At 46.4% G+C, this 20,748-nt stretch overlaps 1 protein-coding gene across 11 annotated transcripts in view; it reads right to left on the bottom strand.

Moving 5' to 3' along the window:
• Nucleotides 1-327: 327 nt before the first annotated feature.
• Nucleotides 328-20,748, bottom strand: part of Sh3gl3 (SH3 domain containing GRB2 like 3, endophilin A3) — a 131,154-nt gene continuing 110,733 nt past the window's right edge. For all 11 annotated transcript variants that reach the window (NM_031238.3, XM_063275380.1, XM_063275373.1 and 8 more), the window contains one exon: nt 328-957. In NM_031238.3, coding sequence (NP_112517.1) covers nt 752-957 — 206 coding nt within the window. In that variant the 3' untranslated portion in view covers nt 328-751. The remainder of the gene's footprint in view (nt 958-20,748) is intronic.

The following is a 20,748-nucleotide window of genomic DNA, read 5'->3' as shown; positions in this document are numbered from 1 at the left end:
CCAGGGCTAGTTCTATAAACCTAGGTTATCGGACACAGCCTTCAGCATCCTCAGTGGGACTGACTGAAATCCTACCTGCCTACATACGACAACAAGGCTGGGGCTGGGCTGTTTAATGAACTTGCCGGTAGGCAGGGAGCTTCTGATCTTGGGCAGAGAAGGCGATGTCCCATGTTTAAATCAGTAGCTAAAAAAGGGCCATACCCCACCTGCTGACATTGATCTGCAGCCGTCAGCTAAGGACCCCACCTGGGACCCCAGGCCAGCCAAGGATTTGCCCTGAAGTCCAAGCTTAAAAAAGCAACTTGACATTAAAAATAACCAGTCTTTTATGAACACAGTGTGCCATGTTTATTGGGCTGTTCACAGGTAAGCTTAAAACAGGAAAAGACCAAATGCCGTCAATAATGTCAAGAAACAAAATCTTTAGCTTTCATAGCCGCAAAGGGCGCGTTCCCACTGCAGCTAAGGACTACCCAGGACATTCGAATGGGCGCAATTTACTTTTCTTAGCAACAGGAAGCAAATACATTTAAGCAATGACTTTTTAGAACAAGAAGAAAACTATTTTTATGAGTTAGGACAAAGAAATCAGTTATACAAATTAAATTGATACAAAATACATTATAAAGAAAACACACATACAAAAGTGATTAAGTGGGCCAGAGAGCGAGGATGTCACAGAACACCACACTGAGAGAACACTGGTGCCAATTCATTTCAGTTCTGAAGTCAGGTCCAAAAGACACATTTACCGAGGTAAAGGCACAATGACTTCCACGTAATTAATAGGGAAGAAGCCGGATTCCCCACGGAGCATTCCTTCATACCAGTTTTCATCTATCTGATTGGTTAATGTAATGATGTCCCCTTCTTTAAATCCCAATTCTCCTTCGTTTTCTGGCTCAAAGTCATAGAGACCACGACAGCAGGGCTGGTCCGAGGGAATGTCAGTACCTGTCCATGTGATACGGAGACAAAAAGTGCAGGTTAACAGACAGATCACCCAGAGAACAATGGGGATGAGCCTGTGCTTGCTCCCGCCTACCCCAAGGCTGCCTTCCACCGCTACTGTGTGTGGTCCCCTGGTTGCCTCCAGCCTCCTCCGTTCTCCAGCTGCCTTAGCCAACCCCGCCTCAGACCCCTCTGCACACAGTGCCTGACTTTTAAATCCTCTGAGGAGAAGGATACATGCCCAGTCCATCTCCTGGGCACAGGAGCTCTCAGCTTGGCCCTGAGCCCAAGGGGAAGGCAAATCACAAGGCCCCCATCCAGACTCCAAAATGGATGCTCAGATTTTCTTTGGGGTGACTGGATGAACTTGAGAACATTAAAGGACAAAGTTGAGGTGATGTGTTACCCATGTCAAGGAGTGCTGTGGTGGTAACATGAGAACAAGAAGAGAGAAGCCACAACAGAATACAGATGTTCACAGAGCTGACTAATGGGGTCAAGCCTAGAGATCCCCTAAAAACTGAAGTATGGTCACTGTAAAAGAGAAAATGAGTATACAGATCTGGGACAAGTCAACTCTAACTCATTGACTCAGAGATAACCAGTGTGAGGCCTGAGAAGGCCAGGTGTCTATATGAATATGTATCTGTGAATTTCCATATATGTTTTCATTAAATAATATTTGTGCATTTAGTACTGTGAGCCTAACCCCATACACATCTACCAGCCACTGGCCAGCTGCCACCTGTGCCCATTCTCTTTACTGTTGCCATCTCTTATGGCGGTCATTCTGAGCACTCCTGAACCTATTGGATCTATATCCTCTCTCCCTCCCTTCTTTTCCTTTCTCCCTCCCTCCCTCCCAACTTCCTCCCTCCCTCACTTCTTTTCCTTTCTCCCTCCCTCCCTTATTTTTCTTTCTCCCTTCCTTCCTCCCTCCCTCCCTCCCTCTCTCCCTTCCTCCCTCCCTTCTTCCTCCCTCCCTCCCCATCCCTCTCTCCCTCCTCCCTCCCTCCCTCCCTCTCTTCCTTCCTCCCTCCCTCCCCATCCCTCTCTCCCTCCTCCCTCCCTCCCTCTCTTCCTTCCTCCCTCCCTCCCTCCCCATCCCTCTCTCCCTCCCTCCCTCTCTTCCTCCCTCCCTCTCTCCCTTCCTCCCTCCCTCTCCCTTCCTTTCCCTCCCTCTCTTCCTCCCTCCCTCCCTCTCTCCCTTTCTCCCTCCCTCTCCCTTCCTTTCCCTCCCTCCCCATCCCTCTCTTCCTCTCTCTCTCCCTCCTTCTCTCCCTCCCTCCCTCTCTTCCTTCCTCCCTTCCTCCCCATCCTCTCTTCCTTCCTCCCTCTCTTCCTCCCTCCTCCCTCTCTCCCTTCCTCTCCCTTCCTCTCCCTCTCTCTCTTCCTCCCTCCCTCCCTCCCCATCCCTCTCTCCCTCCCTCTCTTCCTTCCTCCCTCCCTCTCTCCCTTCCTCTCCCTTCCTCTCCCTCTCTCTTCCTCACTCCCTCCCTCCCTCCTCCTGTCTCCTTGCCCTGTCTCTTCCCCATCTTTTCCCATCTCTTCTCTTCCCTGCTCCCTCCCTGATTTTTCCCTCATACCCTCTTTCCTCTTCCTTTCTCCTTTACACTTTCTCTGCTCTCACAGAAAGTCTGAAGTAGTGTGAGCCTCTCTTGACATACGTGCACACAAATATGTGCATTTGCCCTCTAACAGCCTAGAACAGGATTTGGTCATCATGGAACATGAAACGTGTCAAGTTGCTTAGCGTTTGTTATCAGTTCAATAGGGTGCCTTTGTAGTTCAAAATCACAAGCCCTTACACACTCCCAACACCGGGCCTCTATCTGCCAAGCTGGGTACAAACAATTCCATTTGGTTGTATGTTTTATTTTATTTTATTTTATTTTATTTTATTTTATTCATTTATTTATTGCTGGTGCTGGCAAGTGGGCAAGTAGTAGGTTTTCTATTTGGCTTTGTAATTTCAAATTCTGGGACAGTCAAGGAAGGTAAATAAATGAGGCCTTTCACCCATACCTCAACCTCCATGGCTATGAATGGTTACTGTACAGAATTTTATTTCTAAGTCTTTTTCATGTTACCACTTTTATTTTTAATCCATATAGATTTTGACAAAAAGAATTGATTATGTTTTAACGATGCTGAAGCAGTTTTAAAGTGATCCCTTTTCCTCACTGATTTCAAATATTGCATTGATACCTTATTGCTGAGGGTCTCTTCCTATATAGCCCAGGCTGGCCTTGAACTCAAAGGGATCCTCCTGCCTCCCCTTCCCAAGTGTTAGAATTACAGGTAGCATCACACCTGGCTTTACCATTTAATGACTGTGAGCCCTGTGGTCTATTTTGAGATTTTCAATTCAGATCAGTTGATCTGTTTGGCAATAGTACCATATCTCTTTTTATATTACAGCTTTAAATAAATGTCGGTAACTAGTAAGGCAAGTTCCTGGCCACTGTTCCGTTGCAGAATTTCCTGGGCATTCTCATAATCACACAGATAAGCTCTAGTGCCGCTGTATAACCTCCATTTTGACTGGATTATACTTGGTATTTTTCCTCTAAGTATTAGTAAAATAAACTTTATGAGACGTTTTAAATCACTGGCCATCTGAAAAGGCCACAGTAAGTACCATGTTTTGACTCTGACTTTGCTACTATTTTAAGGTTTTTATGTCTAAACTTAAAAGTGAAATGACCCAAGTAGGCTATGCAAACACAATTAGTTGATTTTATTTATTTTTGTAGGTAAATATTTCTTCTTCATTTTTGAGATAGTCTGAAGATTTTCTACAAATTCCCAGGCCATATAGACCATGTGAGTTCATGAATATAGGGCACCCTCAGGCTACCTTAAGATAAGACTTCGCATGTCTGGGGTGGGCCTGGTTTCCTGGTCCAGCTCTTGGTAGCTCCCTCCGAACCTCAGAGGTTCCCACTGTCCCCTGTGAAGGAGCTGAAGTTGTAACGACAGGGGCCAGGGAGATGATACATTCACTGGAGGAGGGCTGTGGACCACTGGTAAGACCAAGATTGCCTCTAAGGAAGGGATGGAAGGAAGCTAAACCCAACCCAGACAAGGCACACATGGTAAGGCCATAGGCATTAGCTGGCTCCAGAGCCAGGGTGGAGAGTCCCAGAGAAAAAACAATTTCCAGTCTTCTGACTGAATATCTGACATGCTTTTCCTTCTGCCATTCAATTTTATGGCCTCTATTTTGTTTTCTTTTGTTTTCTTTTTCTTTCTATTGCTATTTGGCCAGTGGTGGTTTGAATGGGGCTCACATATTTGAAAGTTTGGTTCCTGCAGGGAGACAAATAACCCTATTAAAAAATGGGGTTCAGAGCTAAACAAAGAATTCACAGCTGAGGAATGCCGAATGGCCGAGAAACACCTAAAGAAATGTTCAACATCTTTAGTCATAAGGGAAATGCAAATCAAAACAACCCTGAGATTTCACCTCACACCAGTGAGAATGGCTAAGATCAAAAACTCAGGTGACAGCAGATGCTGGCGAGGATGTGGAGAAAGAGGAACACTCCGCCATTGTTGGTGGGATTGCAGACTGGTACAACCATTCTGGAAATCAGTCTGGAGGTTCCTCAGAAAATTGAACATTGAACTGCCTGAGGATCCAGCTATACCTCTCTTGGGCATATACCCAAAAGATGCCCCAACATATAAAAAAGACACGTGCTCCACTATGTTCATCGCAGCCTTATTTATAATAGCCAGAAGCTGGAAAGAACCCAGATGCCCTTCAACAGAGGAGTGGATACAGAAAATGTGGTACATCTACACAATGGAATATTACTCAGCTATCAAAAACAATGACTTTATGAAATTCGTAGGCAAATGGTTGGAACTGGAAAATATCATCCTAAGTGAGGTAACCCAATCACAGAAAAACAAACATGGTATGCACTCATTGATAAGTGGCTATTAGCCCAAATGCTTGAATTACCCTAGATGCCTAGAACAAGTGAAACTCAAGACGGATGATCAAAATGTGAATGCTTCACTCCTTCTTTAAAAGGGGAATAAGAATACCCGTGGCAGGGAATAGAGAGGCAAAGATTAAAACAGACACAGAAGGAACACCCATTCAGAGCCTGCCCCACATGTGGCCCACACATATACAGCCATCCAATTAGACAAGATAGATGAAGCAAAGAAGTGCAGGCCGACAGGAGCCGGATGTAGATCGCTCCCGAGAGACACAGCCAGAATACAGCAAATACAGAGGCGAATGCCAGCAGCAAACCACTGAACTGAGAATAGCACCCCCGTTGAAGGAATCAGAGAAAGAACTGGAAGAGCTTGAAGGGGCTCGAGACCCCATATGTACAACAATGCCAAGCAACCAGAGCTTCCAGGGACTAAGCCACTATCCAAAGACTATACATGGACTGACCCTGGACTCTGACCTCATAGGTAGCAATGAATATCCTAGTAAGAGCACCAGTGGAAGGGGAAGCCCTGGGTCCTGCTAAGACTGAACCCCCAGTGAACTAGATTGTTGGGGGGAGGGCGGCAAGGGGGGGAGGATGGGGAGGGGAACACCCCTAAAGAAGGGGAGGGGGAAGGATTAGGGGGATGTTTGCCCGGAAACCGGGAAAGGGAATAACACTCGAAATGTATATAAGAAATACTCAGTTAATAATAAAAAAAAAGAAAGAAAGAAAGAAAGGTTGGTTCCCAGTTGGTGGACTGTTTAGGAAAGATTAGGGGTGATGGCCTTGTTGCAGGAAGTGTGTCACTGGGGGTGAACCCTGGGGTTTCAAAAGTGCCCACCAGGCCCGGCTCTGCTCTTCCTGTCATCTGCCTGCAGATCAGGAAGTAAGGTCTCAGGTACTGCTCCAATGCCATACCTGTTTGCCCGCCACCATGTTCCCTGCCGTGATGGTTATCCACTAGCTCTCTGACTAAGCAGTCACCAAATGCTTTCTTGTACAAGTTGCCTTGGGTCATGGTGTCTCTTTACAGCAATAGAGCAGTAACTAAGACACCCTTCCCACCTTTAGACTTCATGCGAGAGTTGAAGTTCTTTAGGAGATTGTATCCCTTCCTCACCAACTCTTCAAGGCTCACAAAGATAACAAGAGAAAGATTGAGAATGGATTGGGTATTTCTGCAGTTGTCCAAGAATGACTCTTAGAGTAGATATATGCTCTAACACTGTAAGTTATATTTTTAAAATTCCCAGATCTTTCCAACCTAGGGAAGGGGGACTGAGAAACCCCAGGGTTACAGCTTATCTTGCATCCACAGTTTGGTGTTCAGAGCTTCAGCTGCTGGAAGAGAAAGCAGATGTAGAAGGCCTTTCCTTCTTCTGAGAGGCAGCTCCCTCCCTTCAGGTGACCCGTAGACTGACCAGCCTCTTGAAATCTAGATCTATCTACTCAGTGACATCCAGGACCGCCTAGATGTTTGTGGCATTTGGACAACTCCTTCTAGAAGAGAATTTACTCCAGCCTGAGTGTAAACTCCCCTTGTCATAATGATGGAAGCCAGCGAGACTAATTTAAATACCAGGGCTTAGTTCCACTATTTTAAATTTGGACAGAATAACATTCAATGATTTCAAAGCACCAGGGAACTGAGTTTCCAACAGCGAATTTTTCACTTTTTTCTTTGGTTGAATAGTATTTAATCAAGGTGGGTAGGACTGGATCCTGAAAACTTCGGTCTGTGAGTCAGTGTCACTGAAGTACAACTGTGTTTGCTATGGCATATAAAAATAATCAGATTCCTTCCATGTTTCTGCCACCAGCAGGTTTACCTGAGGAGGAAGACTGTGGAAGAGCCATGGCTGGCTTAGAAAGCATGTGCTCTAACACTGTTTCCCAGAAGGCAATCTGGGAGTCTTATATAAGCCCTCCCCCCCCCCCGCTTTCAAAGAGGTCACAATGGCCTGATATCAAGTTAGAAAGAAACACCAGGATTCCAGACCCCAAACCATAATCTACCTTCTACACAATCTTAGATGCTACTGAGGCACTGTGCGGGCTATCTCACTGACTGTGAGGCTCACTCTATGATAGTGTTAAGACAACACATGGGTTATCTCACTGACTGTGAGGATCACTCTAAGATAGTCCTGAGGCACTATGTAGGTTATCTCTCTGTGGGACTCACTATCTAATTTTTCTCACATGACCGAAACAAATTCTAAGTAGAAGACAGTTGCCCAAGCTAACCTGTAAGTGCAGACTTGTATAACATTCTCTCCCCCTTCTCTCTCTCTCTCTCTCTCTCTCTCTCTCTCTCTCTCTCTCTCTCTCCCCTCCCACACGCATGCATGTACGCATGCGCGCGCGCGCGCGCACACACACACACACACACACACACACACACACATACACACCCTGAACTAATCAGGAAACAGATTTATGATTCACTCCTCAATTCATTCATTAATTCATTACAGGCAAAGGCCGTGGTCACGTTGCCCATTTTGATATGCCGAGAGAGGCAATGCACCAGCAAATAAAAACTGGACAAGGTGCCTCTCATGAGATTACTAGGAAGAAAGACTCCCTGACTCATGCACCCGGAGACCTCCACACCTTTCTTGCACTGCCCCAATACCAAGCACAATCCTCAGGTGCACAGACACATGTAATGCACACAGATCAGAATTTAGGCTGAATCCAAACCACACCGGTGACAGTACAACATTCTGAAATACCTCCTGATACATTTTTCATTCTGGGTCATTTTTGTTAACCAGGGCCCTCTACCACGTAAGCCTCCTTTCAACAAAGGGAGCACAGAGCCTGGGCATGAACTACGCAGTCCACTTATAGCTTGCAAATTCTAAAATGTTGCTATCTCAGTTGTGAGTAGCCAAGGCTTTTAGGGTTTCGTGCCAGAGGCTGGGCATATTTTGTGAGATAAGAGAAAGAGGCAGACTCTGATTCAAAAGAACCAGAGCTTGAAGGCCTTAGATCCTAGAGATTTTATTTCAGTCCCTAGAGATGGAAAGGCTGTTTCCTGCTATTTAGAAAAGAGGTAGAAGTTCTTCCTAGACGGGCAGGGACCTGGAGAGAGAAGACAGTGGCCTACAGCATGGAAATGTTTCCTCGATTACACCAGAGGATGACGTCTGCCCCACTTCCCACTGGAACTCTGGGTCAAGGCGGCTCCCAAAGTGCTCTGAGCCAGGGAAAGTGTGGCGTAATGAAACCAAAGAGGGGCTTGAGGTAACCACTGCCTACTCCCCAAGGGTGAGGCAGGACTGAGGGTCCACAGGGCACCAGCAGAACTCACAGATGCTCAACATACACAGACCTGGCCTCTCAGAGGTAGGACTGGGGCAAGAGACATCAGATCGAGCTCTTTGATTAGTGACCCCACTGTGGACGTGAGCCTCTACATAGGCAACCCCCAGTCTCCATCCACTCCCCCATGTCTTTGGACAGTATCTCAGGGCAACTGAGGGAGGAGAGGATGATTAAGAAAAGCACCAGCTCCAAGAAGGGGGTTCATCTCTGAACACTACAGTGATTTCCTGAATCCAGTGAGTAATGAATAGGCCATCTATGCTTTTCATTGGAGGAGACTGAGTTACCTTGAAATGGCAAGATTACATTTTTTTCCATTAAAAGAAATGGAAAAAAAGATTAATTTTTTTCATTCCATTTTTTGGCAAACAGTGGAAATGGGAAAAAGATCAAGTCATTTCCGCTGCTGGTCTAAACAGAGACTCATAGCAGGCCCAACTAGAGAAATAACATTTCTGCCCACCTAAGAGACAGGCTGGGCCTTCCAGGGCACAAAGTTCATGCCCTGAAGATGGAGCTTGCAGCCAGTCTGCTTCCTCAGTGTTTGAGATACTCATGCATAAGGTGCCCAGATGCTTGGTTTCCAACTGCCAGATCTAGACCTCCCCACAAAACTCGGGGGGAGGGGGGGGAGCATAGCTCCCAGCCAGCATCCCATCCCTTTGACCTGTGGTCTGTGGAGCCCTGAGCACCTCTCCATTCCTGCTTATTTGCACGCGGTTGTCGGTACCCAGAAGTGTGGAGAGAATGTCCGCATGAGCTTGTCTTTGGAGCACAGGTCTGCGTGCTCTACAAAACAGGAAGCAGACACCCAGGACCCCATGAAGTCCTCTGGGGAAGGCCACACACCCTCCTGCCCTCAGGAGACCATTATTTTCTCTGACTCCTGAGACAGGGCCCTCACATAGCATGAGAGGAGAGGGGGGAAACACAATCTGTCTTTTTGAATGTCCTGAAACAACGATTATTTTAACAGAGAAGAGAGAGCATCCCTCTTAAATATTTATTCTTCTTGTTCAGTTCTACACCATGGTGGGGGGTGCTGTTTTCTCTCAGCCACACACAATAGAGATGGAAACCATATTCTTCCTAAAACAAACTTCACTTCCCTCTTGGCAGTGATATGGTCCACTTTCTAACAATAGAGGGTCCCATCTTAGCCTCGAAAATTCTTTCCACTGCCCTTCCCTCCACCTCATCCTTGCTTGCCAAGTTCCTGTTCAAAGTGTCACTGGCAGACACAAACTCTGACCACATTTCTTCTCGTGTAGTAGCCATCCCCTCCCATAATGTCTCATCTTACACAGCTTCAAGCCTCTCAGGTGTTAGTAAGGCAAGGGTCACGCCTCAGCCTCAGAGACAATGGATTTAATTTAATGACTAGTTACTACCATTTTCCTCCAATGTAAGGTACAGAGAAGGCTCGGACCCTTGTCTGGGTGCAGAGGGTGCTGTGTGAACCACTCTAACTTATACAACTCTGAGTAACAGTGGGAAGGTTTATCCCCTCTCCATGTCCCAGTCACCCTCAAGCCCTCTCTGTACCTGAGCCAATCCCTGCTCTTCAGCTGAGCTCCCAGACCCAAGAAAGCCGAAAGCATCCTCCTCTGCCTTGCTCTTGCCCACCCTTCCCCCAAGGAATGGCCTTTCCTAATGGGGCTTCTGTCCTTCCTCCCTGTGCCTGGAGCCTGCAGTTTGGAACAGCATCCTCTCCCTAGACACCAGCATGAAGACCATGCTAGAATGAAGTGACCTGACATGTTCCCCTTTCCCACCTCCTCATCCCCCTGCCTCAGGCTGGGAGCTGTTCTCAAATGCTCTGTTTCCACACTCGACTCTGAGAGGAAGATGTAGAAGGGAGGCAGTGATTGGGAGAAGGGTTTCCTCCTCTCCTCCTCTGCCCTTGACTCTAGGGATTGCAAGACTTGGAAAGCACTCAGTCTGAGCACTACCAATGGAGGGCACACTTGAACCCCCTTCACACATCCTACTTTCTGGAAGCCAGTGGGACAGAGAGAGAACTCACACTGCCTACTGTCAGTCCTATGGAAGCACAGGGGGTGGGGTCTCCAGGAAGCTACTGACCTGTGGAGAGAGGTCCCTTTGTCATTTAGTGAATGCCCCAAAGTGTTGTGCTTTTTGAAAAAAAATTGTTTGTTTTTTAAAAATATATATACATATAGCTTTGTTCTTGCCTCCCTTGTAGCTGGGCTGCGACCTGTCCCTTTTCCTGCTGCCAGTGGACCATTCCGAAGCGGTCCCTTGGGCCCTTCTAATCTGCTGCTCTCAGTCTGTGGTAGGCTGGGGAATCAGATAACCCATTATGTAGCATCAACAGTGGCCATGCGGTGGGCTCTTACATGGTAGCAAGTACTGTGCCAGCACCTCTAATTCACAGGCTTGGACTTTATCCTTAGAATAATTCTACCCAGTGGGAAGTTATGATCCCTGCTCTTCAGGACCCATAAGTACTCAGTGACCGAGGTGGGATTCAGTGCCCTCTGACCCCAAAACTCCCTTTATCCTTCTTAGCTGAGTCTGGGGGAGGGGAATGACTCATTTCCCACTCTCTTCCTGGTCTCGAGTCCAAGTGCTCAGCAGTGTCCCTTACTGCTTAAGCTGCACCCAGGGCCACTAATGCTTGAAGAAGGTGGTGCCTGGCAGGTAGAGAGGATCAGTGCTCCAACTGGGAGTGAATCCCAAGTCTTTCTGGAAATAGGAGTTCCACAAGATGGACATCTAGGATTTGACTACACGTCAAGAATTTGACTCAATAATTTGTTTCCTAAGCATGTTGGGGCAAATACATCATTCGGCATTTTCTTCCTCTCCTCTCTTCCCATCACTGTCTCCCCTCACTCTTCTTCCCTACTCCAGCTCCCCATTTTGTCTCTAGCCCAGGCTGGCCTCAAATACCCTATATAGCTGAGGATGACCCTGAGCTTCTGATCCTCTGGGCTCTACCTCCCAAGTGGGGGTTATAGCAACAGGTCACCAGGCCCCGCGTATGCATGCAGTATTGGGTTCTGACCCAGGGCTTCATGCATGTGAGGTATGCACTCGCCAGCTGAGCCACACGCCCAGCCCAAGAGCTCATTTCCTCCTCAGGCTCAGGTGCAATCATCCAGTGTCCACCATAGGCCATGCACCGCGCTCAACCCATACCAAACCATTTCTTTTGAGTTGGAAGGTGCATATTTTGTTCAGGCTCTCTCTCCAAATTTTATAATCTCAAGGTTTAGTTCTAAATTCTTTTGAAGCTAATCCTTTCCCATTGCAGACTAAGATACAACACTGTTGTACAATCCTAATACACACGAATTTTTGCTTCACCGCATCTAAATTATAATTCGAATCCCCGTTAGACAGGACAGAAACTAGCAGTCCGCGGGCTCCAGCTGTGGACTAGATCGCCAGAGTCTCAGTCTCCTTGGCCCTCCACCCCTACTTCCGGTTTTTCTCCTGCAGCCGGCCCACTCTTGTGAGCCTCTGGACTCTACAACAGACACATCACATTTTAGTCTATGATGGCTACATTGTAAATTGCTGAGTAAGGTCTATAAATTGTCTTTTTAAAAATAACAGGCCACCATTTGTCTACAGCAGGTGACTATTGAAATGATTACCAGGGGACTCCAGTTTACTCACTATCATCACTGCAGAAATCAGCCCTGGGACTTGTTTTAACCCACACCAACCCTACGCCATCCGCACAGGTATGTCACTTGGCTTTGATAAATAAAGCTTGGGCCCTATCCTGACAAAGGTCAGTGCTGTCTGTCAGGATGACTAATGCAGACACTGCAGAAGCTGCAGCCCATTTATTTACTCAAATTCCCTGCCTGGTGACCTGGTCCAGTGTTTATGAGTTGATTTTGCTAAGACACTGGGAATGGGAAAGACACGGCTGCCATCAAAGGTGGCCTTCCAGCCACCGGCCTAGTGATCATCAGGCAGAGGGCCCTGGGAAGAGCTGGTCCTTGCTTTGTACAGCATGGGTCAGTCACTGGCAGCCGAAAATCAAGAGTCTGCATAAATATAAGGCTTCAAGTGTTCCTCTAAGAAGCAACTCATTCTCCAACAAAAGAAAGGGCCATAGATAAGCGCGTCAGAGTGTGCGTGTGTGTATCTGTGTGTGTCTGAGTGTGTGTGTGTCTGTATGTGTGTGTGTTTTGTGTGTGTCTGTGTGTATGTGTGTCTGTATGTGTGTCTGTGTGTGTGTCTGGACGTGTGTGTGTGTATCTGTATGTGTATGTGTCTGTGTCTGTGTGTGTGTCTGTGTATCTTTGTGTGTGTCTGTGTGTGTATCTGTCTGTGTGTGTTTGTATGTGTGTGTGCTTGTGTGTGTGTATGTGTGTGTCTGTATGTGTATGTATGTGTATGTGTATGTGTCTGTGTCTGTGTGTGTGTCTGTATGTGTGTATGTGTATTCATATAGTCCCCTGGAACCGTGCTACATAGCTGCTCCCTGTTCATTATCCCCAGAGACAATGGACTTCTACACTGTTTTTAAAATCAGTATCTATATTAATATTTGGATTGTGATATTTGAAATATTAGCTTACAGCTTAGCCATGTTGTTATAAAATATATATAAAACTATAAGATACACAGTCATTTCCACCAAGTTCTATTTTGATTACCAAAGGTAGGCTCTCAGAAACGCCCATAACAAAGCTGTAGATAAATTCCAGGAAACTATTCCCTTCAGTGAAAAAGCCTCTCTCCCCCTTCCAAAGCCTCCTCCAGCTTGGACAATAGCAAAGAACATCACATATCCCCATACCAGGAGCCACGAACTGGGAGCAAAACGGTTTACCATTTATTTCCTAAGAATGACCTTTCACGAGAGGAAACACTAAAAGCTCACTCAACCTGTCCACATTAACATGTTAAAAATGCCACATACTCAGAGAGACAGACATGAGAGACTGCATCTGAAGGTCAGAGCACCTGAGAGAAGGGAGTCCAGGCTTCTGGAGAGCTTAAGAGAGGGACCCAAAGTTGGCCCTAATTGCCAGCATCTGAACTATGACGTGGGACTCCTGTCCCCGTTTATCTCACCCTTGCAATGATTCAAGTCAGATCCACAACTGAGAGTTAAGGAAATGGATGTGGAAGAAGGCTTGGGGGTGGGAGAGAGGACAAACGTGCTGACTGAATGAACTCCACTCTGTGAAATTTTAATTTCCTCTTCGGAAACTTGGGCCAATAAACGTATATACTCCTATTGCACAGCGCGTGTCTCTTTTTTAAACGAGTAAGCCCTGCCTTTCCCTTTTGAATACATGTTTATTTTCCAGTGTAATCCCTGGAGATTGGCACCCACAAGAGGAATGACTTGGACTATTTCTGGGCAGCCTTCAAAGTGTCAAGAAGTTTATAAAAGTCTCCTTTATACCTCACGAAAGGTAGACTGCCTTAACACGCGTCAGTGGAGAGATTTACTTTGCCTACTCTGACAGACCCACGGCACACTTCTGTTAATGACCCCCATCCTTCTCTACACACTTGAAGCAGATCTCAGCCTGGGGCCTGTTAACCCTTAGCTACCACAATACTAATCAGGACCTTCAGAAATCTCACTGGAGAAATAAAAAAGAAAGTCATAAACAAATGCCACCAAATAACAGGTATCTGAGGCCTGAGCCACGATGTACACAGAGAAGCCCGAGCCTGTGTCTGGGGTGTGTGCTTTTCCAAAAAGCCTGCCTGTCCTTGACTCTGTGTTAAAGACTTCCCCTAATGACTCCACACTACTGAACTATATGAACTGTAAACGGTAAAATACAGCCTGCCTTGTCTTTGAATGTAGAGTAAATGACAACTCGGAGCCTCATACAAGATCCCAGGGGGGAGGAAGGTTCTGGGACACAGGTCTCAAGTGCCACACTGTTTTCTGGTCCTGAGAACGGCCCAGGCACAGAGTTCAGCTCCTGGACTTCCCTTGGCTTCCTTGATCTTGAGCTGATGAAGCCTCTCGTAGCTCTGGCCTCTGTCTGCACTCCCTCATCCGGCAGTGAGTCCCTCCTCCAGGCTGGCCTCACTTCATTCGCTCCCCTAACTACCTAGCAGTGACATTATCAGTGCTCCATCGCAGCCCTGCTGTAGTCTGCCTAATTGACCGACATCCTTTCAGCGAGCTCCACTCATTTTCCTTCTCTGGAAAGAAGAAATGATGAAGAAAATGTTCTTGGAATCTGTTTCTGGCAAAGTCTTCAGAGCTTTGCTTCAAATTGTTAGTGAAATGCTTGACATTTTTCCTTTCCTTTATAAACATTATAGGCAAATCATTCAGAATCCTAATGGAAAGTAATTTCCCATTAATGCAGGCTGTAAAATGCTATTTTCTTTTGAAACTGTGCCTGGGAAACAAACAATACTGGGCCCTTTTACACTCGAAAATTCCACCTACAAATCAGCAAGCTTGATGATGGATGTGTGATGAAGGGACCCCAAGGCCACCACCAGGGGACCTTCAAGGAAGTGGCTGGTACAGGCACATGGCCACAGTGGCACAAGGGAGACCCCACCACCTGGGAGAATTGAGTTTCTAGGTTCAGCCTTCCTATAAAAGCCAGCAGGACATTACTTTTCTTAGAATTTAATCTGCCTAGGGGCAGAGCTACTGGCCAAGGAGAAAGGACAGAAGCTCAGACATGTACAGCCTACGTGAGAAAGCCAAGAGCTCCCTTGTCCTGTTCTAGTTCCCTTCCACCAAGACAGATGCACGCAGCAGATGTCCTTGGCCACCACACACTGACCACATACATGAATCCTAGAGACAAACATTCCCAATACTCTTAAACATTGTAACATTTGCCAGGATACGATCTCTCTCTCTCTCTCTCTCTCTCTCTCTCTCTCTCTCTCTCTCTCTCTCTCTGTGTGTGTGTGTGTGTCTGTGTCTGTGTCTGTGTGTATGTCTGTCTGTGTGTCTGTGTGTGAGGAGAGAGAGTGGGAGGGATACCATGTGTGTACATACATGAGTGTGAGCACACTTGCGTGTGGTCAGAGACCAATGTCAAGTGTCTTCCTTCTCCCATTCTCCACCTTCATTCTGGAGCAGGGTCTCTTCCTGAACCTGATGTTCATTGATCCTACACAGCTAGCCGGTACCCCTCCTATCTCTGCCTTCCTAACCCTGAGCTTGAGGGTGCACACTGCTGCACCTCACTGAGAGCCCACTTTCTGGTCTGTCAAACGGTGGTACTGCAGGATCAGAGCTGCATGTACCTGTAGACTCTCCAACCCGATGCCACTCTGTGGCGTAGCTGCCAGCATCCTTACAATGTGCTGTGGTTTTGTTCTCATTTTCACTCTCTGCAACATTGGTGTGAAGAAGAAAGGAGGTCCAGACACAAAGCAACAAGCTATGACACTGGCACACACATCCAGATGCGAGCGAAGGGCCCTACACCTTTCTCTGACTTTGATCCAAATACTTTATTTCTCATGGAACTCAATACTCTACAAATGTCCAGTCTGAGAGACTGAAACAAAGGAAAGCTGGGTGTGGTCTGTCCTCCAGTAGGAGATGGTGTTTTGGGTGAGCTTTATCTAAGGTCCTGGAATCCCATCCTTAAGAACAGTTCCCTTGCTTGGGCACTGGCAGGGAGAAAGGTGAGTGGAGGGCTGGGTCTACTTTATCCAAAGATAATACACTGGGGGTGAAGGCTGGGATTGTGGTCATTTCCAGTTTTTTTAGTTCATTTATTTATGTCCACTATTTTTCTAAGCGGAAAGCTTAAAAAAACTTCCAGAAAAATCTGTGTCCAAACTAAAGATTCATGTCAGGCCAGAAACCAGCAAATCATAAAATGTACAAAAACCGTACATTTTATCCAAACAATCAAAGTTCTGAGAAAGGAAGGCAAGCACTACTATACCATGACACTAGGGAATAGACACACAGTGGGACTGGCAGGCCCAGAGCAGGATGTGGGTTATCCCCAGTAGTCTACTCAAGGGCAGGGAGCTTCCTGGCAGCCAGAGAAAGTGGCAAGGTTTAATAGGCTCTATGATTTCCCTAAAGTGCCCAGGCCAATTCTTCAGGGCCACGGCTTTCTTGCATTTACTCAAATATGTGTTATGGAAATACAATTTTCAAGATTATCTTCAAACCAGATAAATATTGCCCATAACCACTTAGGTTAGCCTATGTGCATGTGTGTTTACAGTCATGAATCTTCTTAATGTTGTCTTTCTTTTCTATCTAACTTCATACCTGCTTGTGTTTCTGTATAATCTACATATCATGACAATTCAAGAGATGAGCAGTATCTCACTTGGCCTATCACTCTCCGACTATGGACAAGGTGTTTACAAGCCAATGACCAGCATCAGGGCGCTCCCATGTACAACTTCATAGAGATTATTTAACAGGGATACAAGAATATCCTGTGCCTAAATTCTTCTTTGGGATGTGTTTCCAGAAGTGAAGCCGCTGAAGTGCGCAGACTTCCCAGTGAGGAGGGTCAGGGGTTGACAAACTGGGCTCTAAGCCAAATAATGCAAGAATGGAGCCCAGTTGAGCTCATTCCCTCAGCTATGGACACATTTGGATGCTGTAACAATAAAGTTCAGTAGTTGTTACAGAGACCACATGGCCCTACAGAGACCATAAGTCTTGCATACTTACTATCTGGCCATCTACCAAAATGTCTGCTATGCCTAAGTGATTCTAACGTATAATCCCTCAGTGCTTGTGACATTGTGCCCAAGTGCCACATTTGAACAGAAATGGAGCCTGCAGACCCCAGTAGAAGGCAGTGAGTAACAACAGGGCAGACATGTTCTTCCAGGAACTTTCTAGAACATACATGTGGGATCTGCACACTATCCACCCAACCCACGTCTTTCAATAGTGATAGAATTACAGGTAGATCTGGATGTCCAGTTCACCCTCTTCCTCCCTTTGGAGCTGGCTGGGTCCTGTGACTCAGCCCTGGCCACTGGTGTGGGAGAGGTGAGGTAAGTCACTTATGCTCAATTCTTTAAGGGGAAAACTACATCTAGATTTCTATCTTTCACCTCTTGGGTCTCTTGAGAACAGTGGCTACTATTACCCCAGTGTAGAAACTGTTGCCAGAAGCCTGACATTGCCACAATAAAACCTGCAACCTGAGACAATGACTCAGACGGCAGCAATGGAGAGAATGTATGTGTAGTAGGTGTAACAGCCCTTCATGCCTGTGAGGTCACAGTGAAGCATTATGGTCCAAGTGTTACCTATGACAACCTTGAAAGCAGGCCACACACCAGTTATGGCCAGTGGAGGCGGCAAGTTCTTACAAGAAGCCAGAAGATCGCTGAGCCTGTGAGGGAAGACACTGAGGAAGGGCAGAGGAGGAAAGTTGGATGTCAGGAAAGCCACTTCAGGAGCCCCGAAGAACAGAAGGCAAAGCCAGCCGCTGTTTCATATACTGCTCAGAGACCAAACCAAAGGGACCCAGGCATGTGTCCGTGACTTATGATTTCTCCTTCACTCTCGGATCTGTTGTTTCAAGTGTCCTCAAGACAACATCTAAAAGCTGAGAGAGGGAAGCATGGGTCTAACAAGAAGGAAAGGCATCGAGCTGTCTTAAGTGCTGTGTCTAAGAGGGGCCACAGCTCTGGGCATTCCTAACTACTGACAGCACACAGGGCAGACATTCACCATGGTTCTGATGGACTCACCCTATTCACCATGGTTCTGATGGACTCACCCTGTTCACCATGGTTCTGATGGACTCACCCTGTTCACCATGGTTCTGATGGACTCACCCTGTTCACCATGGTTCTGATGGTCTCACCCTGTGGAAGATACACAAGCCTCACCTGGAAACATCTGAGCTTAGTGAAGTTTACAGACAGCCACACAGCACAAGTCTAAGATGACAACTTCAAGGCCAGCTTCAGATGTGATATTTCTGAGGGAGAACTCCTGGAAGCCAGCAGGATGAAGGACAGTAGAGGAATCTGTCACACACACACACACACACACACACACACACACACACACACACACGCACACACATTCTATCACACACAGACACACACACGCACATACACACACACATTCTATCACACACAGACACACACACACACGCACATACACACACACATTCTATCACACACAGACACACACACACACGCACATACACACACACATTCTATCACACACATATACATATACCCCCACCCTGGAGTACTGAGCCAAGGTCTAATCAATGAAAGTCCTTCACTGTCAGGGCAAGGGTCCCTGAAACATCTGTTCAGCAAGATTCCATCAGTATTAGGGAGGCGCGCCTGCTGTGTGTTTCTATTTGCTGTGGTTTGAATCTTGCTTTTAATATTGATCTGTAAGTGTGCCCAAAATTCATGTACTGCAACTTAGTGCCAGTGAGTCTAGGAGCCTTCCCTGCATGAGTTCATAAAGGTGGGCCTCATTCATGAGGTTAGTGTCCTTATAATTATAAAAGGCACAATAGAGTTTATTTGCTACCAGACAGAAATAGCCACAAGGTGACATCTGGGAGGCAAGTCACAAATCAGACACCAAATCAGGTGACTCCAAAGAGTGCACAAAGAGTGCACAGCCAGTGTGGCTATGGAAGGACTTGGAGAGACACTATTTGAGGATTTGTGATGTCATTTTCATGGTGGATATGTTCCACTTCAGCCACTATAACACAGAACAGAGAGGCAGAGAGGTTTGGCTCCTGGCACACCCCTGCACACACAGATACACACCCACACTATAAACATAATCTTTAGAAATATAGTTAAGGGGCCAAGGACAGAGCTCAGCTGGTAGAATGCTTGTCTAACATGCAGAAGGCCTTGGGTTCGTTCTGTAGGACCACATAAACCTGGGATGGTGCACAGGTCTGCAGTCTTGGCCAGAGTCCAAGGGAGATCTCAAGTCCTTTGTCACTAGCTTTGACAATGAAGCAAGGAGCCACAAGCCAAGGAATGCATGTGTCCTCCAGAGAGTGAAAAAGATAAGACGTGGGTCCTCTTAGAGCTTCCATAAAGAACACCAACCTCTAGATAGGTCCCCAGAACTATAGGATAAAGAAATTTTATCCTATATGTATGTAGCTTTATGTCACAAAATGCATAGTGGTTTGTTAAGAAGCTAAAGAAAACTAGTACAATTAAAGAAAACTTTAGCATAAACTCAACATAAATGAAACCTAAATTCAGAGAGAAGGTCACAAAGTGAGACAACCTCAGAGAGCAGCTATGCAAAGACACAACAGAGAAGAGTCCAAAGCCACAGAGAGTGCCGTGGGCCTGTCGTCCCAGCATCCTGGCAGGTGGAGGCAGGACGGTCAGGAGTTTAAGGTTATCCTCAGTTGCAGGATAATTCTGCAGTCAAACTGATATAAGTGAGATGCTGTCTCGAAATACCAGTAATAATAATCTTAACACTAACAATAGACATTTAAAAGGGGAAATCTGAGGGAAGATAAAAAGGTTTCTAATAAAGATAACCACGTTTATCAATGTTGTCGTGACTAGGTTTAAGTTTAAAGGCTCAGTGAGAATGGAGGAAAGAGGAAGGAATGGGACCCACTTTCCCAGCGTTCTGACGTCCCCCCACTGCTGTTCCCAACTTCCTACTCACCCACAAACAGGAAAAGACAAGAGCCAGCCAGGAAACAGAGGCCGACGACGTGGTCTAACCTGGCCTGCCGCACAGAGCAGCAAGAGTGAAACAGATGTCCTCTGTTTGGCACACAAGATGGGTCATGCTTCGAGCCACAAGACAATGTCACAAAAATATGCTACAGGGCAAAATCCATAAAGCAAGGACTATCTGAGCAAAATAGAGGGAATGAAGTTGTTTCTTGTGCAAAGGAGGGTCATGTTCATGCGGGTGTGTGCATGTGTGCAGGAGTGCGCACCCATATGGACTGGCTTGTTGGTGACAAAGGTCAGGCTCAGGCTTCCTCTGGAGCCATCCACCTTTTTATTTTGGACAGGGTCTCTCACTGGCCAGGAGCTCCAGGGATCTGCCTATCTCTGTCACAACAGTACTGGGACTGTAAACCTCCTTAAAACATTCGCCATAATAAAGCCAATCTTCTCTTAAGGACTTTTGTAATTGCTGCAGAACACTGCTGAGCACAATGAAAGATATCAGGAAATGAACACCAGACAGTTCGTGATGCAGACCAGAGCATTCTGTAGGACTGGGCCACCAACTCCCTAACAGTGATCTGCAGACTCGACCCAAACAAAATTAAAGTCAGAATGTGCTCTTTTTGTACAGATAAGAAAGCTAATGCTAAAATTCACCTGGAAACGCAAACAAACAAACCTAGAAAGTCAACAGAAAACAGTAAGAAACAAAATCCATAGAAATAGAAGACATGACCATGACCTGGTTCCAAGACACAAAACTGCAGACCTGGGTGCAAGAAGCTATGAGAATTCAGAGATGTGGCCATGGTGTGTGTGTGTGTGTGTGTGTGTGTGTGTGTGTGTGTGTGTGTGTGTGTGTGTGTGT

Source organism: Rattus norvegicus, chromosome 1, assembly GCF_036323735.1.
Source record: "Rattus norvegicus strain BN/NHsdMcwi chromosome 1, GRCr8, whole genome shotgun sequence".
Taxonomy (NCBI): domain Eukaryota; kingdom Metazoa; phylum Chordata; class Mammalia; order Rodentia; family Muridae; genus Rattus; species Rattus norvegicus.
The sequence above is the reverse complement of the archived record's forward strand: the minus strand, read 5'-3'. Positions and strand labels throughout refer to the sequence as shown.